Source organism: Camelus ferus, chromosome 12, assembly GCF_009834535.1.
Source record: "Camelus ferus isolate YT-003-E chromosome 12, BCGSAC_Cfer_1.0, whole genome shotgun sequence".
Taxonomy (NCBI): Eukaryota; Metazoa; Chordata; class Mammalia; order Artiodactyla; family Camelidae; genus Camelus; species Camelus ferus.
In genome coordinates, this window is record NC_045707.1 from 3,041,570 (window position 1) to 3,069,527 (window position 27,958).

Here is a 27,958-nt window from a genome sequence, read left to right on the forward strand (position 1 = left end):
TTTGTATTATTCTTGCAACTTTTCTCTGAAATTACTTCGAAATAAATGTTATTTCTTTTTGTAAAACTTTAATTTGTATACAAATTTTAAAGGTTACTTTCCATTTACAGTTATTACAAAATATTGGCTCTGTTCCCTGTGTTGTATGTGACATCCCTGAGCCAATTTTACACCCAGTAGTTTGTACCTCCCACTCCCCCCGACCCCTATATGCACCCCTCACCGGGTAACAAGTTTGTTCCCTGTGTGTTCTGTTTTTCAGCACGTGTCTCCTGATCAGTTTCACAGAGCTGCTAACTGCACCCACATTCTAAACAAAGAACTAGACCATCTAAAGCAGTTCTTTCAACCAAGGTGGTTAAGAACTAGTTTTAGAAACCTTAGGAGTCCCCACCTCCTGCTACAGCAAAGAGAGATGCCAGCAAGAGGCAGAGGGAGGCTTTCTCTAGAGGCAGTTGTTGGGATCCGTGACCCTCCTCATGGGTAGAGGTGCGTGGGGCGCCCCACTTATCCGCCGACTGAGTCGGGGTCGGGGAGCTTCACGGAGGCCATTTGCAGAACTTGAGCTGTGAGTCCTGGATTCTGGGGGCGCAGAGGCTGGGCGGGACCCATGGCCTGGCAAAGCCTCAGGCGAGATGCTGGCCTGGCTGGCTGCTGGGTGGTCGTATCAGGAGATGCAGCTGTGCAGGGTGAACCTTGTCAGCACTGAGCAAGCCACAGATTCCCGGGGACCCGCTGAGGACCTGGATGAAGAAGATAGCTAGGAGCTGTCCAGAAGGGACTTTATGCGTGAGGGCTGTGGGGTGGGGCGGGGCGGGAGGGAGTGGGACCCAATGACGTGGTCCTCAGGTGGGGTGTCCCAGGCAGACAACTGGAGAAAGCCCTGCCTGGGTAGGAAACCGCAGCGTGAGCCACTCCTAGCAATGCGGGCTCCAAAGAACCCTCAAAACAATCCTCCACAGGAGCCAGAGGGACGTTTGCAGGGAAGAGTGGGGTCACTGGGGGGAGGCTGGTAAGTTAGCCGACTGTCATGACCTCAGTCCTCCGGAGCTGATCTTCTGAAAATAGGAACCAACAGGAGCGGATGGACCGCGTGGACCGGGTGGGCCTGGCCAGGCTGGTGCGCCCCCTGCTGGTGAAGCCAAACCGCCGGCCACACTCCCGCCAAGGCAGGAACGGCTGGGATTCCGCTGAGCACCGGCCCACTGGTTGAAGAGAGCAGCGCCCGTGCTGAGGGCATCCTGCTGGGACCCGGGATGGGAAAGCGTCACGGTCAACCCCAACTGCAATTTCGTGCAAATTAGAGAAGGCATTCCTTCCTCCAGACCCTCGCGATGCGAATGGCGCCCCCTGGAGTCTGCAGACATTACGGGGCCCTCTCGGTGACCTCTTTAAGGGAGGAGGGTCCGAGTCTCCTTCATTTCTGCAACTCTAAAATCCAGTACTTGGGTCAGGCTTGATGAATGTTGACAGTTAGAGGAAGTTCGAGGTAAATGAGTTGTGGCATACTGTTATCTTATAGATAATCAAGTGTGTAGGACTCGGAGCCCCATCTGTAAAATGGGTATAATACCTACATGGGCTAGAAAATGTGTGGCACATAACAGTCATAATAGCTAACATTTACTGTATGTAATCACACTAAAAAATGCGAATAACATTATGATGTAAATGTTGCAAATGGTATAAGGACTTGAAGGATTTTTATACCTAATTAGTGAGGTCTCAGCCAGGGAACCTTGGAGCAGAGATGTCAACTCTGGACCACAAGCCTCTAAAAGCTTGTCTGAATATTTCTGGCTGGTCAGGACACACTCTCTTTCACTGGTTATGCTTGTTCTTTTCCTCAGGTGACCCCAAAAAGGTGCTGACTCAGAACCAGCCACCCCGCTCTCCAAGGTAAGAGGCAGAACTGTCAGCCAAGGCAGTGATAGGATTGGATTTGATGTAAAAAACAACCACGCACACACAAAAAAGAGTCAAGACTAATCAGAATGTTCTGACATTCTGAACGTGGGGAAGAGGGGGACTGAATCCAAAAAACCCAGCAGGGGTGAATGACATCTGAGTCATGGAACTGACAGCGGATGTGAACAAGCCACTCAGTTGTGGGGGATGCTGCTAAGAAGTTCAAAATAGGATGCGGAGATGTGCTCGGCTGAGAACTTCAGGGATATATTTTATTTCCCTCAGCTCTGTCTGGCAGCGGAGTGACTTCTGGGTCCCTTTAGTTCTTGGGGGTTTAGTATGAGGGAATTTGCAGCCACTGTGCTCTGGAAGCTGGATCATTTGGGGTGGATGTTCTCTCTGCTTCTCTGACTTCAGCAGGGAAGTGTTGGTTGGGTTGGTTCATTCGTGGCCAATAGGAAATGGATCTGAAAGGGGCAGCCTTTGGCTCAGGCTCTGATCTTGGGTCCAAACAACAACAGACAGAGTGGCAGGATCGATTTCACAAAAGCCAGTATTCACTGAGACTTTAGCCGGGCTGTGTCCTGAGGGCTCTTCACGTGGCTTCATGTGTTTGCTTATTGAATCCTCACAACTGTATGAGCTACGTACTGTTATTAGTATTCCCAATTTAGATATGGGAAAGCTGAGGTTCAGAGAGGTTAAGTAACTTTCCCAAGGTCACCCAGCTAGCAAGCCGCAAAGCCTGGGCTGGCATCCTTAGCTGGGAGCTTGTGCCCCTTAGCCAACTCTCTGTCCTGTTTCACTTTCAAGCCCTATTCAGAGCCATGTTAAAAAGCACCTGGAGAGGGGAGGGTATACCTCAGTGGTAGACTGTGTACTTAACATACACAAGGTCCTGGGTTCATTCCCTAGTACCTCCATCAAAATAAATCAATAAAACCTACTTACCTACCCCTCAACAGAAAAATATTGGAAAGAAAAAAAAAAAAAAAAAAGCACCTGAGAACTGCTCTTCCCAAAAGGGGACAGCAGGGGGCAGTGTAACCAGCAGCCATTTGAAGTCTGGCTCTCCTCCAGGGTAACTAGCACCCCGAGAAAGTGTCTAAGGGATGTTTGGTTTTATCCTTTAAATGTGGAAGACATGTGTAAAACTGTGAAGAGCACCAGTCTATGATTACAAGCAGGACAGTCTAGGATTCCATGTTTTGTTAAAGCCTCTCAGACCCGTCTCCCCCAGACCGAAGCCCCCTTTAGGGCAGGGTCCACCCCACCTTCATCTCCGTGTTTCAATGTTTGGCACGTCGATGGTGCTCAACAGACAGCGATGGCACTGAATGGCGGTTGGTGGGGGATGTGTTGCTTTGGGTGGGAAGATTTTAAGTGCTGACTGAGGGGATGCTGTGTCTAGGGTTAGGTGGGGGCTTCTGAGGAAGGAAGGGGGTGAGACTGGCTCATCCAAAGCCACCCTCTCCACTTTGGGACCAAAGGTGCTGGCCTAGCTTCTCCAACACCTCTAAGATCCCAGCAACCTCTAAGATCCCAAGTGAGGATGGCAACGAGCCCTGGCACTGAGCTAAGCGGGTCTTCGCTGGACCACCGAGATGAGCGCAGTTTCCTCATCTGTACCTTGGGGATAAAAATGCCTGCAGAGGGGTGCATCGGGGCTCCATGTTGGCTTGAGCTTCGGAGTCAGTGGGACAGACCTGCAGGCCGGCTCTGCCCTTTGTAGCCACTTTGAGCACCGCCTATGGAGGCCCGTGGTCCTGGAGCCTCAGTCCCATCTTCCAAGGTGGGAACAGGCTCCACCGCGTGGGGCTGCGGTGGGAATAAAATGAGATGATGCATGGGCTGGCCTGGTCCAGAATAATCCCTCCATGAGTGACAGCTGCTGCTGCTGTGACCAAATGCCTGGAGCACATCAGATGAGTAAATGGTAGCCTCTGCTTGAGCATACCTGTTACACGGGGTGATGCGCTGAGGACAGCGTCTGGCACGTAGGAAGCACTAAAGCAGTGAAACAAAATACCACAGAAGCCAGTGTCCTAAAGACACGCTCAGTGTCAGGGGTTTCTGTTCCATTCGCCCCCCACCCCAAGCCAGGCCCAGTGTGACACGCCTGCGATACGGCTGCCCAGGGACGGGGTCTGTCCCCAAGCTCACTGTGCAGTGGGGGGAAACACAAGAAAATGGGGCTATGGGAAGGAGGGAGAGGGGCCCTGGGCAGGTCACCCCCATTTCTCCCTCCTGGCCCCCTGGCTCTCGCCCCATCCCGATTGTGCACCAATAACGCCAGATGAAACTTCCCAAAGTGACAACGTTCTTCCTTGGTTGAAAAATTTGATGCTGTTTAAGTGCTGCGCCGTCCAGGCTCCTCACCGGGGAGAGGCACCCCAGGTGGGGGAGGGCTGGCCCAAGAAATGTGAGATCTGCCCCATATCTGCTGAATGATCCTGTGCAAGTTACTCCATGCCTCCAACCCTCGTCACATCTGCAGGCTGGGTCAGGCAAGCCCTGAGTTCCCGCAGCTCCAGGACGCTGAACTTCCGCCTTCTCAGCTTTCACTGCTTACGTGAACTTGCTCAATACAGCTGGCCCACGCTTGGTCTCTGGAGTAGGGCTCTTGTTCCTTGCCCTCCAGACTTTGCCCGGTCCTCTCCATTGCCTGGAGCCACCTCCCAGGAAAGCCTTCCCAGGCCCCCAGGTCCAGGACTCTCATGTCCTCTTTGGGAGGGTCTCCTTCCTGCTCTAGGCTTGAGACAGCTCCACCTTTCCTCTCTAGCCCAAGCTGCTCTCCCAAGTATCACACCCACAGGGACAATTGTCACTTGCCCCACAGGCACTGCAAATGAGGCTTCAAACTGATCTCCTCACCCCTGCTCACTCCCCAGATCCACCTCTCCTGCTTCGGGGAAACACTATTAGTTCAAGCCAGAAGCCAGGGCTGTCAGCATGGCCCCACCTTCCTCCTCCACCTCCCTCTTTCCCACAGTCCCTGCAACCTCAACTTCCGCCTCCCAGGTATCCACCGAATCCGCCCACTCCTGTCTTTGCCCATTGATGCTGCCTTGGTTGGGGCTTCCCGGCTCCTCACGCACCCCTCACTCCTTATCCTGTCTTGAACTATCCCCCCTGCAGCACCAGAGTGATCCAAGTTACAAATCTGGCCATGTCATTCCCTGCCTACAACCCTGAAGTGAGAAAAGAAATATTCCCTGCTCTGGCTTTGTTTTAACTGACAATGGTTGAGGACTCAGCAAGGGCCAGGAGTGCTGCTGATCTTCCAAGGCCAGTTCATATCCCATATCCCGTTTTATTCACTCATCCATTTATTCAATATATTAAAATCTCAAAGACTATGCTGGCTATTTTACAGACATCATATAATTTAATCTTCACCACAATTCCCACTTTGCACAAGAGAAAGGTTCAGAGAAGAAGTTGCTCGAGATCACACGTGAACTTGGGTTTAAGAGAGCACAGGTTCCCAGGAGCAGGATTCCAGCAGCTATGACCTGACCCATTCCCTGCCAAGGGGAAAGGTTTATGGAGAAGGCAGAGCTGGAGGGGTAACAGGACCTTCCTTGGGCACAAGGCCAGTCTGCCAGTGTGTGTGACACTGGCATCATTGAGGGGACCCTCAGGTCCCTCCTCCTTAATCCAGGACCAGGACTGAAACAGTGAGAAGGAAAGGAAGTTAAAGAAGACTGCTTCCCTTCAGTCCTTGTCCCTCCCTGGTCCCAAATCACATGAGGATCTTCCCCCTTCCCACATCCTGCAGGACCCATGACAGCAGTCCCACCTCCGAATTATCTGGTTCAGGAGAGCACCCTCAGAACCAATCCCCCCCTCCCCCTGTCCTGAATTACAGATGAGAAAACTGAGGCCTGCAAGAGCCAGGATCTCCTGACTTTCATTCCGTGCCATCTCCACTCTTCCTCCCTAGAAATCTTCCCCAAGGAGCTCTGACAACCCCTGGCAGGGATCAGGAAAGGGTCTCGGTGGTAGAAATGCACTTGGAACCCACCTGGTTAGTGCCAACCTGCCACTCACCAGCTGTGTGAGTCTAGCAGAGCACTTCACCTCTGTGTTCTCATCTGTAAAATGGGTGCAAATAACACCAACCTCACTGACTCATTGATGCTCTCACGGCTGCTGAGAGCATCAGTGAATAATATATATGCATAAAGCGTCTGGGCTATAGAAGGTGCTGAGCCAACTTTAAGCCCAGCTGTGTTGTCCTCAAAGAATTTATGTGGGGAAAGAACCCAGCTCTACCCCTGCTTCCCGAAAGGGCAGAATGAAAGAATATTAGAAAACAGATACAGGCAAATGCTATGAAAATTTGGGGAGGCAGAAGTTTCCTCTCATGTCAGCTGCTTGATAACCCAGACTGGACAAAGGGAAAACAATAATGTGGAGACCAAATGGGATGATTGCTGATTTGGGGTATCACTCACTATTTTCCCAGTGACCTCGAACTTGACCTTCCCTAAAGACAGTCATTTGGCCAAAGGGCTTCTTCAAGAGACCCCCGTTTGTGGGCTTCCCAGGAAGGGCAAAGCAGGGCGGGGCTGGGGAAGGCAGGATGGCGGGCGTCCGCGGACCCTCACCCGCCGGCGCACCCGCCCGGGGCGGTGCGGACTACAGCTCCCGGCATGCCCGGCGCGCGGCACCTGCCCGCCTCCAGCCTCCTTGCCTGGAGGATGCAGACGCCAGGGAGAGCGATGAGGATGGAGGCTGGCGAAGCAGCGCCGCCGGCGGGGGCGGGCGGCTGGGGCAAGTGGGTGCGGCTCAACGTGGGGGGCACGGTGTTCCTGACCACCCGGCAGACGCTGTGCCGCGAGCAGAAGTCCTTCCTCAGCCGCCTGTGCCAGGGGGAAGAGCTGCAGTCCGACCGGGTGAGGCCCGCGGGGTGGGCGGTCGTCGGGCTAGGGAGCCTTCCCTCGCCTGAATCCGGGCTGTTTGGCCTGGCCCGCCCGCCGGGCTGGAAAGCCGGCTGGGTTTATTTCCCAAGAGCTGGAGGCGGGAAGAACTGGCCAGAGGAGGGGAGAAGGAAGTGGATCCGAGAGTGAGGGATGTGCCCATTGCCGTGGCAACAGGACAACGCCAGGCTGCGGCCATTTGCAGCTTCTGAGTGCTACCCTGGGCTTCCAACCCAGGAAGCTGATGGATGGGGACGCTCCCTGTCCTTTGGGGCTGTGGAGAGGGATGGACACTTAAGGCCTTCTCTCCTGCCCAAACTGGACTCCCACACCACAGAAGGAGTTACTGAGGCTGCTCCTCCCTGCCCTTTGGGGTGTGGGTGGCCCAGGGGTGCCGAGAGCAGGGTGGAGAAATCCTGGAGTAGCTTCTGAGCTGGGCTTCATTAGGGAGGAGCTCTGGCCTGGGGCACCATTTCTGGGTTCCCGTCTCAGCTCTGCTGCAAACTGTCTGCATGACCTTGGGTCAGACCCTTCGCTGCTCTAGGCCCAGCCCCTGTCTGTAACCCCAGGGGGCTGGTCTGGCAATGACCTCTAAGGCCCCCTCTCTCCCGTTTCCTGACCTTCTGATGCTGTGACCTTGGATGAGTTCCCTCACCTGGTGATGTCTGAGTTTTCTCTCTGTAGAGTTGTACTGATGCCCTCTCTGCCTCCTTGCAGGCTGAGGGTATCCAGTGAAATAGCAGCTCCTTTGGAAACTTGTAAACATCCCCAGAAGAACTGGAGATCTGGTGGAGACAGTACAGGACTGGATTCAGGGAACAAACTCTAAGAGGGGCAATCCCTGAGCGCTACTCTGAGTCGGTGCTACTCAGACCTCACTGGATGCTCACAATGCCCTCTAGTTATGGGGCAGAGGAAGTGAGGCTCAGAGAGGCCAAGTCACTGGCCCATGGTCACACAGTCAGGAAAAAGCAGACGCTGGATTTGAACCTAGGTGTATCTGACCTCAAAGCCTTTTTATTCCATCCTGCTGCTCTGTTCTGGGGAAGAGCAGTCTCCACACCCCCTCCCTCCCTCTGATCCTTTACTGGGATTGAACTGAGGCGGTATGTGCAGGGTTGGGCAGGGGAGGGAGCTCGCTCTTCTCTCACTGCCTGTATCCTTCATCCCCATAGGATGAGACCGGGGCCTACCTCATTGACCGCGACCCCACCTACTTTGGGCCCATCCTGAACTTCCTCCGGCATGGCAAACTGGTGCTGGACAAGGACATGGCTGAGGAAGGTAAGTTGGTCCAGGAGGCTGGCAGGGGCCCACTTCCTAGCCCTGTGCTCAGCAGCCTGCCAGGGCCTTCCGTGGAGGTCCAAAGCCATTTCTCCCATCTGGAGGGAACATCTGCTTTCTTCCATGTTTCCTGCCTCTTCTCATCCCCGGCAGGAGTGAATCCCAAAGCCTCTGGCCAGGCTGAACCTGGAGGCTCTGTCAAGGTGACTGACTGGCCCATGCTTCCACTGGGTGTTGTTGAAGGGAGTGACAGAAACATGGAGACAGAGGACAGAGGGAGCCAGCGAGGCCGGCAGCCTCTGCTGTGGGCAGGGATGCCCTTTCTCTGGGTCTCCTGGGAAGCCAGTTGTGAACAGGGTGGAGATGAGTGTGGGAAGAGATGCAGTTCTCTTTCTCTGGGTGATCCGGCATCTCAGAAGCCTGGTGAGGGCTGACAGTCAGCAGGTGGGTGGAGCGGGTGCCTCTTCCCAAATCTGGCAGCCTTGGTAGCACAGTGCTGGTGGTGCTGGTTGTGGGCAGAGCAGGGGAGGAGGGAAGCCTGCTCCCCAGTGCGGCTGTGGTCCCTCCCAGGCCTGGGTAGCTGAGGCCCTGTAGATGCTCACTTCTGGGCCCAACAGACGTGGGGAAGCCATGCCTGGGAGAATGGCTTCTTGGCAGAGCCGCAGGAACAGGGACTACAGTTGGTGCCAAGTGCATTCTTCTTAGGGTACAAGGTGTGCCTCTGGGTCAGGTGACGCAGCCAGGCCAGCTTGGACATGTCACTTCTCCTTTCTGAGTCTCTACTTGTGTGTATGAAGGGGTGGGCGGCGATGTACATTGCAGAGAACAAGTTCTGAGACGGTAGGTATGAGTCCCGGGGCTTGTACCCTGTACATGTCCAGCACATCCCATCTCCTCAGTCGGGCCCACAGTCTTCCCTCCTTATCCCCATGGGACACAGTGATCTAGAGGCCATGTGGCTCCCCGGGGGGCCAGGTCTTCAAACTCAGAGCCCATCATCAGCTCTGCAGAGCCCCACAGCTTTCCTGGCAGCCCCTGGGGGAATGCAGATACCACAGGCGTGGCCTGGGCGCAACAGTAGGTCCCACGGGGAGGGAGGTAAATGCTCCAGCCGCATCACAGCCAACATCTGTTTACAGGTTCTGAGTTTGTCAAAGCCCTGGCACTCCCAGCACCTTCAGACAGGGCTCGGTCTCCCATCCAGGGTACCAGGGGAGTCTGGGAGGAGACTGACTAGTTGTGTGGCACCTAGAACATCACTTACCCGTCTGCACCCCCACGCCTGCATCTATAGAATGGGGTGACAGTAGCACCCACCTTGCTGAGCTGCTGTGAGGATAAAAAGAGCAAATACAAGTGTGTCACTTAGCCCAGTGGCACCGAGCACTCGTGATGCCGAGCTGGTTGTCTGTCATCTGAAGGGCTCCACGGGGGCACCCAGGCAGCAGCACTCACTGACATGGGCACCAGGGACAGCAGGGTAGATCAGCATGGGCCCTGTCCCCAGAGGCTAGTCATGGAAAGGACCAGAAGTGTCCCTTCCCTGCAGGAGCTTAGGGGAAGTCCAAAGGCTGAGGGCCGTGTGCTTCACTGGAGAGGTGACTCCCTCAGTGTCTAAGACCCTCAGTTCCCTTAACTGTATGAGGACAGTCATGCTTGCTTCTCCATGGCCCTGGGGCTTGTGATGAACACAGGAGGGGCTTTGCAAACTGTAAAGTGCGGTGGTCGGAGAGATGCAGGTGCACAAAGATCGTGCACTTAGTGGGCTCTGAAGTCAGAGGAACTTGGCTCTGAATCCCAGCTCTTGAGCCTTGCTCAGCTGCTGCTTTTCCTGGTCCTCAGTTTCCCTGTTTGTTCACTGGGGGTGATTAAAGTACCTACTTCTCGTTCTGAGAATTAACTACAATAAAGAACAGAACGTGCCTAACCCGGTGCCTGCCCTTAGCATGTGTTTCAGAGATGGGAGCATGTCCTTGGGGGCCAGTCAAGGCCCTTCTCAACCCAACAAGCCCGCTGCCTCTTGATAGCCCTAGAGCAGCCCCCAGATAGGGGACCAGCAGGCGTCCCTGGGTGACCATGCTCAGCATAGCAGGGATGTCACGCTGCTGAGTGGTGGCCTCTCGCCCCTGCCATGGAGAGTGTGGGACCCAAGGAAGGAAGTGTTCCCTCTTGCCTGATCCCTGAACTCAGAGATGCTCATGACCCTCTTGTGACTGGAGCCGGGGGTGGGTTTGGAGGTGGAGGGGACTAGGTGAGAATGGGGCATGGGGGCAGTGGGGGTGACCAGGGGCTGCTCTGTCTGTGCCAGGGGTCCTGGAGGAAGCGGAGTTCTACAACATCGGCCCGCTGATCCGCATCATCAAAGACCGGATGGAGGAGAAGGATTATACCGTCACACAGGTCGGGGAGCAGCGGGGCAGTGGGGCAGCTTCTGTGGCCAGAGCAGGGGGCAGTGGGGGAGAGGGAGCAGAGCCAAAGAGGGAGGCAGGAGGAAGACTTGGGGAGGCCAAGCTCTCCTGTAAGGGGATGGGTGGTTGTCCCCAGACTGCCCAGCAACGCCCCAGACTGGGAGATGGACACTGGGTCCTGTCCCTGCCTTGGTTCTGTTTGCTGTGTGACCTTGGTCCATTCATGCCCCTCTCTGGACCTTGATTTCCTCTTGTGAAATATAGAGGTGCTGAGAACTGTCCACCCTTCCCTTCCTCACAGGCAAAACGGGGTCAGTGTGGAGGTACAGGGGGCCTTGTGGGGGGCAATGCAGGATTGGTACTTTTTGTGGAATCAGGTGGTCCCCTGGAAGGTACAGCGCACGCTGCTGGAGCTGGCATTTCTGAGCTTAGACCCTGGACCTAAGTGGCCAGTCTGCAGGAGGAGCTGGAAAGATTCTCTGCCCACCGTGGGGAAGCCATGGTGGGTGGGAAATGGGTAGTGAGGTACCATCTTCCAGCCCCAGGAGATTGAAAGGGGGTGCTCCATTTCTTCTGGAAGGGCTGCCTCAATTAGTGACCCAGAATGTCCCCCACTCCCCTCCTCTTTCCCTTTTGTATCACCTGTATTCCAGTCCTGGCTCTGCTACTCTTTAGCTGGGTGACTTTGGGCAAGTAACTGACCCTCTCTGAGCTTCCATGAAAATCCCATAATCTCTAGGGTTTGGGAAGGATTAAGTGAGATCATGCATGTCGAGTACCTGGCACATAGTAGGTACTCAGGACATGGCTCCTGTCTTCCCACTCTGTCCCCTCCCCGCCTCGCTTCCTTCTCGCCTTCTTAGGGGTAGATGGTGGGGGGAGGGCAGATGCTCTTCCCCATCCCGAGCCGCCTGGCCCTCCCACAGGTGCCCTCCACATCACCTCTCTGCCTGCAGGTCCCGCCCAAGCACGTGTACCGCGTGCTGCAGTGCCAGGAGGAGGAGCTCACGCAGATGGTCTCCACCATGTCCGATGGATGGCGCTTCGAGCAGGTGGGCTGGGTGCTCAGGGGCCACAACTAGGAACTCCCAGCCTCCGGGCAAAGCAAGCCCCTCCCTTCCCTCAGCCCCAGCTTGGGTTCCTTACTGCAGCCCCCTTTTGGGACGGGGGGCACCAATTCTTGAGTCTAACTAAACAAGATGAAGAAAGGCCACAGTTGGCAGCAGACTGACCAAGAGGGAGAAAGGATGGAAGGCCCACTGGCCACAGGGCAGCTCCAGGGAATCCTCTTTAGTGAGAGTCCTCCCAGCGACCAGGAAGTGGTCTAGACTGCAGTATGTAAATCTCTGGCCCCCCCAGGGACAGCTCTGGTTCAAGGAGACAAGATGTACATAGGCAAGCGGAAGCCCCTGTGGGTCCACACTTCTTGTATTAACTCCCCAGATATAGCTTCCGGGTCCTCGCAAGGGACACGCCCAGTTCCAAGCTTTGCCACATTCAGGGAAGCCCAGAGCAGAGGCCCCCCGGGAGGTACTTACGGTGACCCATACTCCCTCCCAGTCTCCATGCACTTTCCCAATCAGGAGAGATTTTTAGCCATAAACGGTGCTGCCCTAGTAATGCACACCTCTCTCAGGCCTCCAGAGGAACAGTTAACCCAAGGTCAGATTTGCCCTTAGTGAAGGAGAAGGACTGGGCTAACCTGCTATCCACACGAGCCCCCTTGCACCTGGAGGCTGAAGAAGGGAGAACCCCAGGCTCTGCAGGATGGCCGGACAGTCTAGAGGAACAAACCCAGTGCATTCACTGGATTCATATCTAGGCCTCACCACTGATACGCTGTGTGACCTCAAGCAAGTCACATCTCTCTGGGCCTCACTTCTGTAATCTGTGATGTGGGCCAGTAGTGCCTCCTTTGCAGGGATGTTGTGTAGATTAGAAAGACTGAGGAGGAGGGTATAGGTCAGTGGTAGAGTGCCTGCTTAGCATGCATGAGGTCCTGGGTTCAATCCTCTATTAAGAAATAAATAAGTGAGTAAACCTAATTACCTCCACTGCCTCCTCCCCTCTCCCTGAAAAAGAAAGACTGTTGATAAAGTCCCTGGCCCAGGGTAGGCCTCTCGACATTGGAGCCAGCTAGCATCCTGTGAATTATCAGAAGCATTTAAGTCTGTAAGACCCGAAAGAGGACTCGGGGTCCCGGATTCAAATCCTGTTCTGCTCTTCCTGGCTGTGGGACTTCTGGCAGGCCACCACCTCTCCAAAGCCTCATCTGCCAAAGGGGCTGATTTTTCTCTCTGCCTGCAGAGTGAGGGCTCCTGGGGCTGAATGAGACCTGTCGTGTGCAGGGCCTTTATCAGCCAGAAGGGCCCCTGCAGGTGTGGTTATTCTAGGGACCCCAGAACAAAGATGGGGTCACTCTTGAGAGCCTATGGGAGTCTTGGGCAATTGCATGTGCTCTCAGAGGCTGAGCACGTGGGTCGGGGCCACCGGCCTACGGAACGGGCGGCCTGTTCCACCTCTGCTTCCCCAAGTGAACAGCATATTCTATGGGGCTCCACCGGGTCGTGCCGACTCCACCCTGCAACCTGGTTCTGGGGCTGTTTCAGCCACATCTGGGACAGAGACGGACAACCTGCCCGTTACAGGCCTCTGCCTACTTTCAGAAGGCGGCCTGCTAGACCTGGGACCAGGCTGGGCAGGGGAGCAGCAGCAGTGATAAAAGCCTTCCTCGAAGGACCAGGCCCAGCCGAGCCAGGTGGGTAGGCTGGCCCTGCGAACAGACCGAAGGGCATAGGTGGCAGCAGGAGGGGAGGACTGACTTTCAACTAGAGCTGTCCTCTGGAAACCCAGGGATGGGCCTGAACGGAACAGCAAGACTGGGACACAGCTGGTATCTTGACAGGTGCCCACGTCCACACTCCCCGACTCCCCAACCCGACCTATCATTTTCTTTCCACGCTCCGCCCCTCCAGCTGGTGAACATCGGCTCCTCCTACAACTACGGCAGCGAGGACCAGGCGGAGTTCCTGTGCGTGGTGTCCAAGGAGCTCTACAGCTCCCCGCACGGGCCGAGCTCCGAGTCCAGCCGCAAGACCAAGGTGAGCCCCCCGAAGTCAACCTCCCCTCCTTCCCCCCTCCCCTCGCTGCCCTCCCCCTAGCCAGCCCTGCTGCTTCTTTCTTCCTCCTGCTGTACACGCATAACCCCCTGGCCACGGCCCATGCCATCCATCCCATGCCACCCGTGGTCTGCTCATGCCAGTTACCCAGGCCCAGGCTAAGGGGGGCAGTGAGATGGGATGATCCTCAGGGCCCAGCGAGAGTGGACTTAGATGCCACTTGAATGATGGTCACATGGTGGCCACGGGGTAGTGTGTCACAAGGGGGAGTGCACTGAACTAGGCATGGTGACCTTGGACAAGTCCTGTCCCCTCTCGGCACCTTGTGTTCTTGGAGAAGTTAGGGGGGTGGATCACGTGCTTGCGAGGGTGCCATCAAGCTTGGAACTTCTGGGATCTCAATGGCCAGTTTATTTCCCTGGGGCCCGGGCTGGGGTGGGGCAGCCAAATCTGTCAACCCTGCCCCTCCCCCAGGCTCCCTCCTCGGGCTCCACAGCAGAGGGGTCAGGAGCCCTTGGGGGGGTCCAGCCCTGTGTTTCCGCCCTGGCCTGTGAGGCCACATCAGTTGGTGGCGGGGAGGGGGCTGAGCGGAGGTCCTGCCACCCTGGACCCAGAGCTGGTCAGAAGCCTCGGGGGCCTTCAGTAAGACCAGCGGGGCAGGCAGCAAGCCAGGCTGGGAAGGAGGGAGACTGTTCCTTCTAGGAGCCTGTCCCTGTGTGGTGGAGACTTAACGAACTCTGTCTTCCCGTCTGTCTGTCTGCCTCCCTGTGCTGTGACTTCCCCCGCCCACTCCACCCCCATCAGGGCCAGTGGCTGGTGTGGTCTTTCAAGGGTGCGCATGAGCCCGCTGCTCCTGCCTCTCTGGGCCAAAGCCTCGGGACCTGGGCTGCCAGAGCCTCTTGCTGGCATCTCAGATCTGGGTGCTGTCTGCCCTGGGCTTGCCCTGGTCTCATTTCTCCTCCGGGTCAGTCCGCCTAAAATGAGGCCTTCTCAGGTGCCCCTCAAGGATACCCCAGCCACACACCCACCCCTTTTCTCCTCCACCCCCTCACCCAGCCTTGCTCTCCATCACAGCAGCTGATCCCCCAGCATCCTCAGCAGGACCCCACCCTCCGCTGGTTCCCACCCCACCCCCAGACTCTTCCCAGGCTTCCCAGGGGACTGACCAACCAGACGAGATGCCCCAGCTTCTTTGGCTGAGTGATCCCCTCCCCTGGAGGTCCCCCTTCATCTTGCCCACCTGCTCTCCCTGAGATGGGGGCCTGTGGGGACCGTCGCCAGCAAGCCCTGGCCCCCTCGTTAGTTCTGCACTCTTTCTTCCCTGGGTCCGCCGGCTGGTCCACAGAGCACGGAGGAGCAGCTGGAGGAGGAGCAGCAGCAGGAGGAGGAGGTGGAGGTGGAGGTGGCACAGGTGCAGGTGGAGGCAGATACACAGGAGAAAGGTGCAGCCAACCCCCAAGGAGAATGATTGCTAACAAAAGCCGGAGCCTCCCACCCACTCCCTGCTGGAGCCAGCTGCAGAACCTGGGGGGCCCGGGGATGGCCGGGGGGTGGGCCCACCAGGGTTAGCTCAGCCGCGTGCCTGGCGCCTCACCTGCATAACCATCCCTTCTCTCACTTTCTCTTTGCAGCCCAGTCATCTCAGGATCCCGCTAACCTTTTCTCCCTCCCACCACCGCCTCCTCCTCCTCCTCCGCTTCCCGCTGGAGGTCCTGCCTCATCTTCATCCACCTCTTCTTCCTCCTGGATCTCATCTACACCCTGCCTCTTCCCTCTCTGCCCCTGTCCGGGTTTTCTCTCTGCCTGCTCACGCCTCCATCCCGGGGCCACCTTGGTCCCAGCCTCCTGCGCCCTCCACCCAGGCGCCACGGCCCTGCATCCCAGAGCATCCTGCCTGCCGCATCCTGCATCCTTTCTGGTACCTCCTGCCTCCCGGCCAGGGGAGGAAGGGCACAGCTGCACCTCCTCTGTGCCCACTGACCCTGCTGGGCACGTCTGAGGCTGGGCCGCCCTGCTCCAGCACCTCACCTCCTCGCCTCCTCCTCACATTTCCTCCTTGCAGGTTCCCGTCTGCACCCCCTCAGACCTGAGGCTGTGCTTGCAGTAAGGGCTTCTCCTTGGCCCCTCGCCCACCCCCAGAGATGCCATTCCTGGTTTGTAGCTTGGTGGAGCTGGAGGGAGGAGCGAAAGCCAGGAGGGTGCTCACCTCTCCTTCCCTGGACTTGAGCTGAACTTCTGGCTGACTTTCTCCCCTCACCAAAGTTTCTCAGCCTCTCTTGGCCTTGAGTGTGAGGCACTGAGACAAGACGAAGGGGCAGGAATTCTTTCCCACCTGCCCATCAGCACCAGAGCCAGGCTGGGAAGGAGGGAAGGGAGACGGAAGCCAGGTGCCCTGGACTCATCCTGCATGTCCAAGAGCTCCTGCGTCACAGCCTCATGGCACTGGGTTCCCTGTTTCTGCAAGGGTGGGAAGGACAGGCCACACTTGGATTCCCCGGGTTTACGAGGAGTCAGCTAGAGCTGGCTAAGGATTGAGGTGTGGCAGAAAAAACCCTGGCCAGGTGCCCACTCAATCTTACCTACCTGCTGTGTGACCTTGGGCAAGTCACTGTCCCTCTCTGGGCCACAGTTGCCTCTGAAATGAGGACAAATAGCTGCTCTCTGGGACCTTTTGCCTGAGACAGTGGTGACCAGCCTCTCTTGGCCTTGACCCCCGGCCGGAGTCCTGGCAGAATCTGGCCTCCTAGTTGGCCACCACTGGACCTGAGATGGGGCTTGGGGCTCCTGGACGGGTGAGCTGGGTTCCCTTCCCGCTCCCCCTCCTCCTCAGCTCTGAATCCACTTTTTCTGGGCCTTAGCCCCCCTCCTTCCTCCCAGAAAGGACCTTGTGACTCACCGACCTCTTTCTCTCTCCCTCTCTCCCCCACCCCTGCCCTCCCTCCATTTCAATCTCCTCTCTGCCCTTCTCCTGGCCCTGCATTACCCCCTCCTCACTGGTCCCCCCATCCCCCTCCCGGTGTTCTGACCACTCCCCACCCCATCCCCCTGCCCCCTCTTATTTTCTAGCTGTTACAAGCCAGAGGCACCCGGATGTGAGGCCCCAGATCACCTCCAGGGACTTGGGGTTCCGATCTGAAATCCTTTATTTTTGTACCACGGGGTGGGCCCCCGGCTCGAGGCGGAGGAAGAGTTCTCCCCCTTGTCGCCTCTGTCTACACCTGTGGGGCTGTGATTTACCCCTGCCCCTGGGGGCCAGGTGGAGGCCCTCTGGGAACTCTCAAGGCCTGAGGTGGGCCCTTGGGCCCCTGGGCAGAGCCACCTGCCTGTGGCCAAAGCGTGGCGCTGTCCAGCTGTGTCTCCCGGGCCCCCACGTCCCCTCCCCTGGGTCCCCCAGCTGCATGGCAGATACGCTCCCTCCCAGCCCAGTCACGTCACCTCCTTGAGCCTTAGTCTGCCTGTCGGATGGGTTCACTTCCTGCCCTACCTACCTCACAGGGTTGTTGTGAGGTTACAAAGAGGAGCAAAGTCCCGGAAAACCCTCAGGGAGTGTATAAAGCGCGGACGGGGCGGCCCTCCCTTTACCCTTCCCTCGGAAGTGGGGGACCTGTCTAGCCCTGGATGGAGATTCAGGGTTTGGTGGGAGATGGAGGGTGTGGGGGTCGGCCCTGTGGGAAGCAGGGGATGTGTGACTTGGCCTTCACCTTGGCTGCTCCCACCCCCACGCTCTCCCCGTCTATAGAGGGCCCTGGCCCAGAGGGAGGCAGGCCATGGCTTAGAGGGGCAGTGCGGCCACTCAGGAACTGGTGACAAGGGGAAGGGGGACACTCCTCCCTCTGCCCAGGGAAGAGTCTGGGGTGGCAGGGGCTGAGTGAGGAGCCCCCTCCTGCATTTCTGGTCTCCCGGGCTGGGTACTTGCTTCTCAGCTGTGTCCGACCCCACCGTGGAATAAAACCTAAAGAAACAGCCAGGCTAGCTGCCTCCCTCTCTTTCTCTGGGCCACGTTTGGGGACAAGAGCTAAACTCAAGGTGAGATAGACAGCCCAAAGGTAGTGGGGCTTTTTCCTAAAGCTCAGGGACCCTGCCCTGTTGTCATACCCTCTCCTGGGTATGTTGGGAGGGGCGTTGTGGCTGGATCCTACATCCAGTGGCCAAACACCGAGGGGACCGACTCTGCCTTACTGGGTGAACTTTGGAAGGTACCAGCCCCCTGGAGTCACACAGGTCTCTTCCGGCCTCCAGGCAGCCCTAGACCGGTCGGGGTGCTAAGGGCATAGGGAATTTGGGCTTCCGGGAATCAGGATGCAGGTCCTCCCAAGCCTGGCTCCCTGCCTCCCACTTCCCAGCCTCACCTCACCGTTCAGATGGCCCTCTGTATCCTGGCTTCACCCTGCCACCTTGCTCCATCCTAACCCCCCAGGATGACCACTCTGCTTTTTGCTGTGACACCTCTTGGTCACCGCCACCCTCAGCCCCAAGTCCTAGGGAATACAAGCCCCACGCCACCCCCAGCCAGTTCCTTCACCTCCTCGGTCCTGCTGAGTGTCTGCCTTGCTCCCCTGCCCCCAGCAACTTAGCACTGCTGGGGTACCTCTCTGCAGAGCATGGTCCCCTAGGCAGAGGCCCTCCCCTAACCCCTCAGCAGTCTGGGGGGGTCTCACCACTCTTCCCCTTGGGCCACTCGGCGCTCTGAAGTTGACCTCACTTTTTGTGTCCAGCTTTGCTTGCAAGAGAGTCACCAGGAGGCTTGTTAAAAGAATAGGTTATGCCATCCTCGCTAATTTTGACTAATTAAGATCCGAGTAAGGCTGTGACTTTGCATTTTAGCAAAGCACCTTCCAGCTGTGTTCTGCTCCCCCTCTAAGATCCCTCAAAGGCCCCCCAGGGTGGAGTCCTGCCCCCACCCTAGAGGTCCCCATCCACAGCGTCCTGCTCCATCTGCTCCAGCTCCACAGGCGGGACCCAGCAGGGGAAGGGCTCTCCACATGTGGACCTGGTAGCCGCTGCCTGTCTTTGAAAACCCTCTTGAGACTAGGTCCCCTCCAAGGCTCTCCGCTTCCTTCTCCTCCCAGCTAGGCTGGGAGAAAGACTTGTTCACAGTTGACTCTCCCTCACCTCCGCCAGGACCCAGCCCAGCGGCCCTCCCTGACCGCGCCCACTCAGACCACACCCTTGGCTGCCACCAAGATTCCACCCCTGTCAGGTCTCCTCCAGCCTCTGGCCACACCCCTCAGCCTACTCTGGGCCCCACATCTGCAGTGTCTCTGTCTCCCCCACCTCCTCTGTCTTCCCTGGACCACCTTCCGTGGATGGTGGCTCTAAAGTCCCTCCAGACCTCTCTCTCAAGCTCCATCTGCCTCCAACTCATCTCCCTCCCAGAGGCACCCCAAGTTCATGACACCTTCCTAGAGCCCTTCCCCAGCCCACCCCAGGTGACCAGGCTCAAGCAATGAGTCCTCTACCAGCCCAGCTGGGAGTGGTCCTGGGTGAGTCCTCCCTCACCTCACCCCATCCACTGAGGCACCTGGAGGACAGTGAAGGTCCTTCAACCCTATGTCCATCTCCATTGCCCAGCTCGGTCCAGGCCCCATCTTCTCCTTGGGGTTCTGCAGTGGCCTCCTCACCAGCCTCTCTGCCTCTGGCCTCCTCCACACTGGCGCCTGTGGTGATTCTAAACTGTGAATCTATGCCCGTGTCACTTCCCTGCCCTAGAGCCTTCCTTGGCTCCCCAGACCGCCCAGTCCTTGGCTCACCTCCAAGCTCTTTGTCGTCTAATCTGTGTGCTGCTCCCTGACCATGAATTCCTTTTCATTACCCCCTCCCAACCTCTGTTCTAACTAAAAACAACGTACTGTTCCCCAATAGGCCATTGACTCTGGGGACTCTCTACCTTTGCACATGCTGTTCCCCTGCCTGGAATGCTCTTCCCCACGTTGGCCACCTTTGAACCCCAACTCAAGTCTCACCTCCTCCAGGCAGCCTTCCCTGACTTCCCAAGTTACAGGCTACCCTCCAAAACCCTTCATACTGGATCGTCACCCCCACCCATCCTGAGATCAGGAGCCAAGTTCCGTGCAGCTCTGTGACCCCAGCGCAGTACTTGGCACGTGGTAGGAGCCTGTGAGATGCTTGCTAAATAAATGACTCAAAGAATGCAGAGGGAGTGCCGTGCAGGAGGGAAAGTGGTAGACTGGGAAATGGGAGATACGGCTTCCACTCCAGGCTCCACTCCTGCCCCCTGGTGCAATCATGAGGATGTCTCTGCCCCTTAGTTTCCTTCCAAGGTTCCAGAAGGAGCCCATCACTTGTCCCAGCCCTCACTCTGCTGAGGGTCACCAAACTGTTGCCCCCCACCAGGGTTGCTCCTGGGACCTCAGCAGCTGCTCTGGAGGCCAGCCCTGTCCCCACTGGCCCCACCTTGGCCAACAGGCTGAGCAGACAGCAGGGTCTGTTCAGTCAGATCAGCGCCTGCAGCCGCATTCAATCCCCGGAGCATGACCTCGGATCAGACGGCTTTATTCCAAGGGCAGCTGAGCTCACCTCCAGGTGAGGGTGGGCAGTGAAAGCCAGGGTGGTGGGGGCAGGTAGGGGTAGAAGGACCCTGGAACCAGGGCTCCCCACCCTTTGGCTTGCAGTGGCCACTGGCCCACTTGTCTGTCTCCAGGGCTCTGAGGGCCCTTCCTGCGGAGGCACCTTCCACCCCAACCCCTCAAGTTAGGCCGAGGGCTCCACAGGCTGGAATCTGCTGAAGTGGATGCTGTCAAAGCAGCCTCTGTGCTGGGGCAGGGGCAGGGGGCTCAGACACTCCTACTGGGACCTGGAAGCCATGTATCATGCTGAACTCTTCCCCCCAGATCAGCAGTGGAGGAAGGGGAAGGAGAAGAGAGAATCAGGAGGGGGCAGGCTGGATGGGAGTCCCCCAGCCTGGCCTGCTGACCATCCCAGGCCCTCGGTGGATGGCTGGACCACCAGCTAATGGCCTTCCTCCCTCCTTGTGCCCTCCCTGCGGCAGATGTCAGGGAGCAGGTGGGGGGATAGGGAAGATGCCACTTTCGGTCCCCTCAGGGCCCTGCTATCCACAGAATACTTTTTCCCCCATCTGGCGGGTGCCCTGGGCTCTCTGAGTCCAAGAGGTGGGCCACTGCTCTGCAGGGCGGGCAGCTCCTCAGGTCAGCACCTGCTGGATCCAGCCAATCACTCCCGTGATGCGGGTATAGACACCAAAGTAGTTGGGCCGGCCACAGCCCAGACCCCAGCTGACCAGCCCTGCCAGGAACCAGCGGCCACTGGGCTCCTTGCACACCAGTGGGCCACCTGAGTCGCCCTGTAAAGGAGGGGAGAGACGGGGCCAAGTCAGGGTAAAGCACCCCCTTCCAGGCAAGGGTCCCGACTGCCAGGGATGTTCTGAGGGAGAGCAAGGATGTTACATCCACTTTGAAAGCCTCTGATAAAAGGAGGGAGCCCAAACCAGCTCAGCCTGGCCTCCAGCAGGGCCTGGCTGTTGTGGAAGCGAGGCTGTGTGTCCCCCACACCCAGATCTGCCTCCCTTCTGTGGGCTCCTTCTAGCCCTCTGCTGGGCCACTTAGGCAAAGTGCCTTGTGGTGGACAAGGAGCAGGGCTGGGTTTGGGCCTCAGGCCTGCCCACCTCAGGTCTCTTCTGCTCTGGGACCTGCAACCTGGAGCAAGGCTCTCCACCTCCCAAGCCTCAGTTTCCCCGACCATCAAGTGGGGACAGCCAACCCCACCTTGCCCGGAGGCTTCAGCAGCCTGTGTGAGCGGAGGGCCAGGTCCTGGGTGATGAGAGCAGCGCCCTCTCCCCCGTCTTGCCCACCCACCGCGGGAGTCACCTGGCAGGCATCCTTCTTGCCCCTGCGGTAGCCGGCACACAGCATGCGGGGGGTCACCTGGTAGCGGTAGGCCTCGCTGCACAGGTCCTGCGGGATCAGCTGCACGTCCACTTTCTGGAGACCGTTGCTGGTAGGGCCTGCCCGGGAGGATGGAGGGCAGAGGTGAGAAGATCTGAGGTGCCCCTGGGGCCCCCCATTCTTCCTTTCACGATTCCTCTTGCATCTCAGGAGCCCCCTTCATCGCTCCTGCTCCGCCCACCCTCCCAGCTCCACCCTCTGCCTCACCATCACTTGTTCCGGCTCCTTCTCTGAATGGCTGGTGGGGACAGAGCCCCCACCCAGAACCTATCTGGACTAGAATCCTCCTCCTGCTTCCCCTCCCCTCCTTCCTCCCAATTGAGGCCACTTGGCCACCTCCCCTCTGCCATGTGACAGCCCTGGGGGTTTTTCCAGAACACACATCTCACCCCTCCACTCTCTCCCTAAAACTCGTCAGCATCTCCCCACTGTCCAGCCCAGCGCTTCTCCATGAGGGCTGCGTGTTAGAACCCCCAGAGGGTGTCAATATAAACCGTGCCTAGTCCCACCCAGAATGGAGATCTGGTCTGTTCAGCTGGGGTGGGGCCCAGACAGCAGTGTTTTTTCTCGAAGCCCTGAGGCTTCATGCAGATCAGGAGAAGAACTCCCAACCCAAGGTCCTTATGGCGGCCCCCGCTGATCCTCGCCCTGATCAACCTGTTTCCTGGCTCCCTTCTGGTGCTGGGTGTTCTCAGGGATCCCTGAGTTGCCACCTGTGCTCTTACTGGAAACACCTTTCCCCTTTGCTGAGACACCGCTGACCCATCCTCCAAGCCTCAGCTCAACTGCCCCTCCTCTGGGCTAACACTGCCCCCTCTACCTCCCCATCCACATCAGCTCTTAGCACTGACTGTCTCCTCAAGAGTGTTCCCTGTTCATCTTTAAATCCCCTTTGTCCAGCTTGATGCCTGGCACATAGCAGGTGCCCTTAAAAGTGTCACTGAATGAATGAATGAATGTCCTTGCTTTACCACTGTTTTCCACCATCCTCTTGGACAAGTCACTTTTCACCTGAGCTTCAGTTTCTCCATCTTTAAATTATCCCTCAATCCTGCCTGCCTCCAGATTGTAAATTGTGGTTCACATTTTTAAAGCCACCACCACAAAGGGTGCAAGGCGTGGCTGGAGTTATGTACAGAACTGAGAGGTGGTCTCTGGGGACGGCCAGCTCTGGTCAGTTTAGGAGGGATGGGGAGAAACTCATGTTTCTGAGAGGCAGTAGCAGGAACAACAAGGGCTCAAAGTGTCACACTGTCCTGGGTTCTAGTCTCTGCTCCAGCCCTCTCTAGCTGTGTGACTCTGAGCCACTGCTAAATGTCTCTGAGCCTCCATTTCCCCATCCTTAAAACGGGGCCTGTAATAGCCAATAACTAGGGTTATTGAATGGATTAAATGAAACCATGCTCCCCTAAAATCTAACCTCGATATGGAAAGTACTAATAATTAAGAGCCTCCCCCCAACACAGACACATACCCCTCCACCCACTGTTTGAGGAGCAGAAGGTTGGAGCTTGCCTGTGGGCCGTGGGGACCCTGGCCTATCCGTTCACTCCACACATCTCCCCCAAGGTAGCCTTCCATGACCTTGGTTCTCCTTCAATGCCCTTCTGGAAGGAAGGGGAGAGCCAGGAGGGCAGGGGCCCACGACCATAGTAAAAGGTTGTTTTCTTCTGTGAAATCCAGCCCAATTTCATCCCAGGACTAGAGGGCATTGGGGTGGAGCCCGGAGGCCCCTTGCCCACTCCCCTCCAAGTTCAGAAGGTGGGTGTGGCGGCCCACCCTGTCTCCCCTGCCCGCGGTCCGGCTCACCGCCCTCTCGCAGGGCGCCCCAGCCCGTTATCCAGCAGTGCAGGCCCGGCTCGAAGAAGTGGGAGCGCGCAGGCAGGCAGACGGGGCGCACGGCGGCCGAGCGCACCACGGGGTGGTCGAGCTGCAGCAGGGCCACGTCGTAGTCGTGGCTGTCCTCCTCATGGTACGGGTGCAGGAGCAGGCGGCTCACCTTGAAGGACACCTCGCCCGGCCAGCGCGAGGTCTGCCACACCTTGCCCAGGAACACCGTCCACAGCGCCGGGGAGGCCATGCTGGGGGCGGGGAGGGTGAGAGCACTCAGCGGCCGCCTCTCCCATCCCATCCCGGATCCTTAGGGTGGCCAGCTTCCCCACCTGGGACACTGCCTTCCACACCCATCCCTGCCCTGCTCTAGGCCGGGCAGCTGGTGGTACCATGTTCAGTGTTGGCTGTGGAGCCCCCTCTCCTGCCTGGCTTCCAGCCCCAGCTCCATCCCACCCTAGGTGCAACTCTCGAGGTCTCACTCACTTCATCTGTGAAATGGGAATAGCAGCATCTACTCATATGTTCCTGGGGGAATTTTTTTTTTATTTGGTTTTTTTTTTTTTTTTTTTGGTGGTAATGGGGTAATTGTCTATTTATTATTAAGGTTGTTTTTTTTTTTTTAATGGAGGTACTGAGTATTGAACACAGGACCTCATGCATGCTAAGCACATACTCTACCACTGCACTCTACCCTCCCTCCTGTCCCTGCGGGAATTTGATAAGACTGTGTATGTAAAAAAAATTAGCACAGCGCAGGACACCGACAAATCTTTTTCTCCTTTTTTCTCTCTATAAAGATACTCTACATAAAGTATACTTTATAGAGGGGGCCACTGTGAACCCCCTGAGACTTGTTAATCCTCAGGAGGAGGGGGTGGGAGTTGAGTGTGGGTGAATCGGCAGAGACCGGGCTGTGCAGACCCCTGGAAGCCAGGTCAGCATCAGGTCTCTCTTTACCTTGTGGGCACTGGGGAGCCAGGGATGGCGTGAAAGAAACCAGGTAGTCAGACTGCACCCAGAAGGAACACCTGGGTAGCCGGGCAGAGGATGCAAATGTGAGCTGGGCTCTGCACGGGCAGGGTGACCCTGGGGTGATGGTGGCAGTGTGGAGAGGAGATTTGTCCGGAGCACTGAGAGGACTTGCTGCCTGGCTCTGAGTGTGAGAGGTGGAAGAGGAGGTGCCCTGGTGGCTCCAGGTCTTTGGTTAGGGCTGTGTAGACCCAGGTCAGACGGGGAGATGTAGGGAGAGTCCAGGGCTGGCTGTGCTGGGGGTGGGGGCTGGGGCCCAGGACATCAGGCTAGAGGTGGATGGACAGCACTGTCAGCCCACCACGCAGATGGGGAAGATGTCTGTGGGGTGGGGTGGATGCCCCTTCCTGTGGGCTTCTCTGGTCCCCCTCACTCCAGGTCACAGGCAGGCCCTGGAGGAGAAGGTCATGGACGATGACCAGATGGAGCATTTCTGTTCTCTGCTGTACCCCAGTGTCTAGCACAGCCCCTGGCACATAGTGTTGGCACAATAAATCTTGCTAAATGAATGAATCACTGACTCAACTGAAAGCAAGATATCAGAAGCAGAGCACAGAGAGGTTGAACAAACTTTTCAGGGGCACAGAGTATGTTTGTGGTGGAGCCAGGACAGAATTCAAGTGTCAGAACAGCCAGTCTGAGGGGCTTCCCACCGCCCATCTCAGACACACTGTACCCACCTGCCGCGGCCTTCCCTAGCCCATCTCTGGTGGTCTCTGTCCCCGTGCCGTCCCCCTCACCTGTCCTCCTGGAAGCAGTGGGCAGCTGTGATCACCCAGCGGTCGGCGATGAGGGCCCCCCCACAGATGTGTCGGCCCCGAACCTGGAGGCTGGCCTGCCACGGCCACTCACCCTCCGAGGACACGGCCCCGCCCACGATGCGGCCGGAGGGGCCCTGGAGGCCACAGTCTGGGGGTAGCGGGGGCAGGGATGGACAGATGGGGAGGGGCAGGAAGGAACCAGGAAAAAAAAGACACAGAGAGACAGAAGGAGGAAGCATGGAGGAAGAGCAGAGGAAAGACATGGTTGGAGAAAGGGAAAGAGAATGGAGTGAGGAAGGGAGAGAGGTGGGCAGGACCCAGATGAGGGGGCAGAGGGTGCGGAAAGAGACAGATGGACGAACAGTGAGCTCTCCCTCCACTCCCCAGTGTGGGCACCTCCCTCCCTCCCTCCCATGATCGAGGGTCCCGCGGGGGGAGGGCTCTCCTGCCCACCCCACCCCACCCTGTTGGAGCGGAGCCCCCAGGGCCACGGGCGGGCGGGCTCACCGCAGTGCTGCTCGTCGGAGCCGTCCCTGCAGTCCGGGTGCCCATCGCACTGCGGGTTGGGCTTCTTCACGCAGCTGCGGTCCTCACACTGAAAAGTGAAGGTCCCGCAAGGCACCCCTGGGGTAGAGGGGGCGGGGGCAGGGCGCAGAGTGGGTCCCTGACCCCAGTCATGCCCCCCCACCCCCAGGTGTGGTACCCAGAGGCAGAACTGTGCCCCTAATTTCAGACGAGGCTCCCAGGAGCAAGGCTATGCCTCGCCCATCAGACTAAGGCTCCCCACTTACCTGGCAGTCTTCCAGGCCCTGGCCCCACCCAGCCACCACCCCGCTGCTCCTCAGTGTCTTCTCTGTGAAGAACTTTCTGCTCCACCGCCCGGCCTTCTCCTGGTCTCCTTTCCTTCTGCCTATTTAAATTTTACCTCTCTTTAAGGCCCAGTTCCAGGCCTGCCTCCTCTAGCAAGCTCTCCCTGCCTGGTCTCCTTGTTGCCCTCCAGTCTTCCTATGCTCTGGCTCAAAGCCAGAGAGTCAACCATCAGGTCTCTGTACTAGTAAATGATCCCCAGAGGGCAGGGACCGCATCTGTAGTGTCTTTTATTCCCATTTCCTCACTCTGCCTTGCCTATCACTGGGTAGTCTGCAAGTGAAGTTTGGTTGGTTGGATGGATGGATGGATGGATGGATGGATGGATGGATGGATAGATGGATAAAACAATGGAGACACAGACAGGAGACTGGGCAGACCAACAAATGGGTAGCTTGATGATCTGGTAGGAAGACTGAGAAGCAGCTAGAAGAATGGATAAATGAATGGATGTAAGGACAAATGGACAAACAGGTAGTTAGAAAGATCATTGGATGGATGCAAGGTTGGAGAATGGAACAATGGACATACAGACAGGTAGTTGGGTAAACCAATAAATGATTAGATGGACAATAGGGAGATAGGTGGTTGGACAGACCAATGGATGAATGGGTGAGTGGATGGATGAATCAATGGACAAAGTGGTCAGAGGGACCAGAAGATGAATGAATGGATGGATGGATGGACGGACATAAAGGCGTACTTATAGACAGGTCAGTAAGTATTCGGACAAGAGAGCAGAAACCTTTGGGGAAGGAGCATGCAGAGGGCTGGGCTGTCTGGCTGAGCCCATTCTTTGGTTTCCCTCTAGATACCTGGTCATACCCCGCCTTACCTTCCTGGCACTGCTCTTCATCACTCCCATTGAGACAGTCAGGCTGCCGGTCACAGACCCTGGACAGTGAGATGCACGTGCTGTCCTCTTGGCACTGGAATGTGGCTCTGCAAACTGTGTGAGGACACAGAGAGGGGGCAGGTGGGAGGAAGCCAGAGGAACCAGCTGGGACTTTGCGTGTAGACCGTGTATTGCATTGCCCATCACGACCACGAGTCTCTTTCCCAGGTACTTTACATCTGAGTTTCACAGCAACCCTGTGAGATATGCCATTCCATCGGTGGAAACAGAAATGAAGTGACTTGTCCAAGGCTACCTGGCTGAACCAGAATTTGAAGCCAGATGTTCTGGTTCCAAATATGAGGCACCTTCCCCATCATGAAGGCAGGATCATCCCAGAGGCAGGCATATCTGCCTTTCCTCCTGCTTTTCTCCTCACATAGTTAAAGCTTTGATGGGATGGGGGTGGTCTGGGGAGATCAGACCAGAACAGGCTGCCCTGATGGTGACTCTGGGGACCAGAAGCCAGGGTTCAGGGGAAGAGGTATTATTCTGAGGGAGTCCTGGCTTGGGCACCATCAGGACCCTGAGTCCCTTCTGCCAGGGCTGGGCAGTGGTGAGAACAACCCCAGTAAGATTTGGCAGCTCCAGTTGGAACCCGTGCAGTGGCAGGGTGAGGACCCCACTCAAGGCAGGGAGATAAAGGATGCTCTCCGTGGCCACCCCGGGTCTACCCATCCCTGCTTAACAGCCTGGCCCTCCTCTCCCTCATCTGCTCTATTCCTTCTAGGATGGCTGGCCGGACAGAAGGCTGAGGGTGATGGCCTGGTGGGGAGAAGCCCTGAGCTGGGAGTCAGGACACCTGGACAGTAGCTTGTCCCTGCTACTGCCCCTGGGGGTGGCCCTGGAGAGGCCACCTTCCGACTCTGTGCTTCCATCCTGCCCTCTCAACACAGCAAGAGAGCCTTCCTGGATGCTGCTAACAGGAGCTGCATGTGGTGGGGAGGGGGTGGTCTCGGCTTAAAAGGGTGGGCTCAGCCCAGCACAGAGGTGAGGAGAGAGGAGGG

General features: G+C 57.2%; 2 protein-coding genes across 14 annotated transcripts in view; one reads left to right on the forward strand and one right to left on the reverse strand.

Annotated features, from left to right (window-relative positions):
- The first annotated feature begins 6,578 nt into the window (after positions 1-6,578).
- Positions 6,579-27,944, forward strand: KCTD17 (potassium channel tetramerization domain containing 17). 12 transcript variants are annotated; one of them, XM_032492168.1, is made up of 9 exons: positions 6,579-6,809; positions 8,009-8,117; positions 10,426-10,517; positions 10,903-11,027; positions 11,482-11,577; positions 13,135-13,283; positions 13,501-13,626; positions 14,990-15,086; positions 16,711-16,928. In XM_032492168.1, the coding sequence occupies exons 1-9, from the start codon at positions 6,615-6,617 to the stop codon at positions 16,778-16,780; spliced, it is 1,059 nt and encodes a 352-aa protein (XP_032348059.1). In that variant the 5' UTR covers positions 6,579-6,614; the 3' UTR covers positions 16,781-16,928. The 12 variants fall into 12 exon arrangements, with proteins under 12 accessions (XP_032348059.1, XP_032348061.1, XP_032348060.1 ...); XM_032492169.1 differs by lacking the exon at positions 16,711-16,928 and adding an exon at positions 15,276-15,440 and having other exon boundaries at positions 6,580-6,809; XM_032492173.1 differs by lacking the exons at positions 10,903-11,027; positions 13,135-13,283 and adding exons at positions 15,276-15,353; positions 15,707-15,797 and having other exon boundaries at positions 6,586-6,809.
- The window catches only part of TMPRSS6 (transmembrane serine protease 6), a 35,236-nt gene continuing 27,419 nt past the window's right edge, over positions 20,142-27,958 (reverse strand). For both annotated transcript variants that reach the window (XM_014550808.2, XM_032492160.1), the window contains exons 13-18: positions 26,892-27,005; positions 25,697-25,813; positions 25,169-25,337; positions 23,376-23,647; positions 21,489-21,625; positions 20,142-20,965 (exon numbers count right to left, since the gene is read on the reverse strand). In XM_014550808.2, coding sequence (XP_014406294.1) covers positions 20,807-20,965; positions 21,489-21,625; positions 23,376-23,647; positions 25,169-25,337; positions 25,697-25,813; positions 26,892-27,005 — 968 coding nt within the window. In that variant the 3' untranslated portion in view covers positions 20,142-20,806. The remainder of the gene's footprint in view (positions 20,966-21,488; positions 21,626-23,375; positions 23,648-25,168; positions 25,338-25,696; positions 25,814-26,891; positions 27,006-27,958) is intronic.

Coding starts and splice junctions, on each gene's coding strand:
- KCTD17 (XM_032492161.1), top strand. CDS start 6,615: ATGCAGACGCCAGGGAGAGCGATGAGGATGGAGGCTGGCGAAGCAGCG. Junction 6,810..8,008: donor AAGAGCTGCAGTCCGACCGG/GTGAGGCCCGCG, acceptor TCATCCCCATAG/GATGAGACCGGGGCCTACCT. Junction 10,518..10,902: donor AGGATTATACCGTCACACAG/GTCGGGGAGCAG, acceptor TTGTGGAATCAG/GTGGTCCCCTGGAAGGTACA.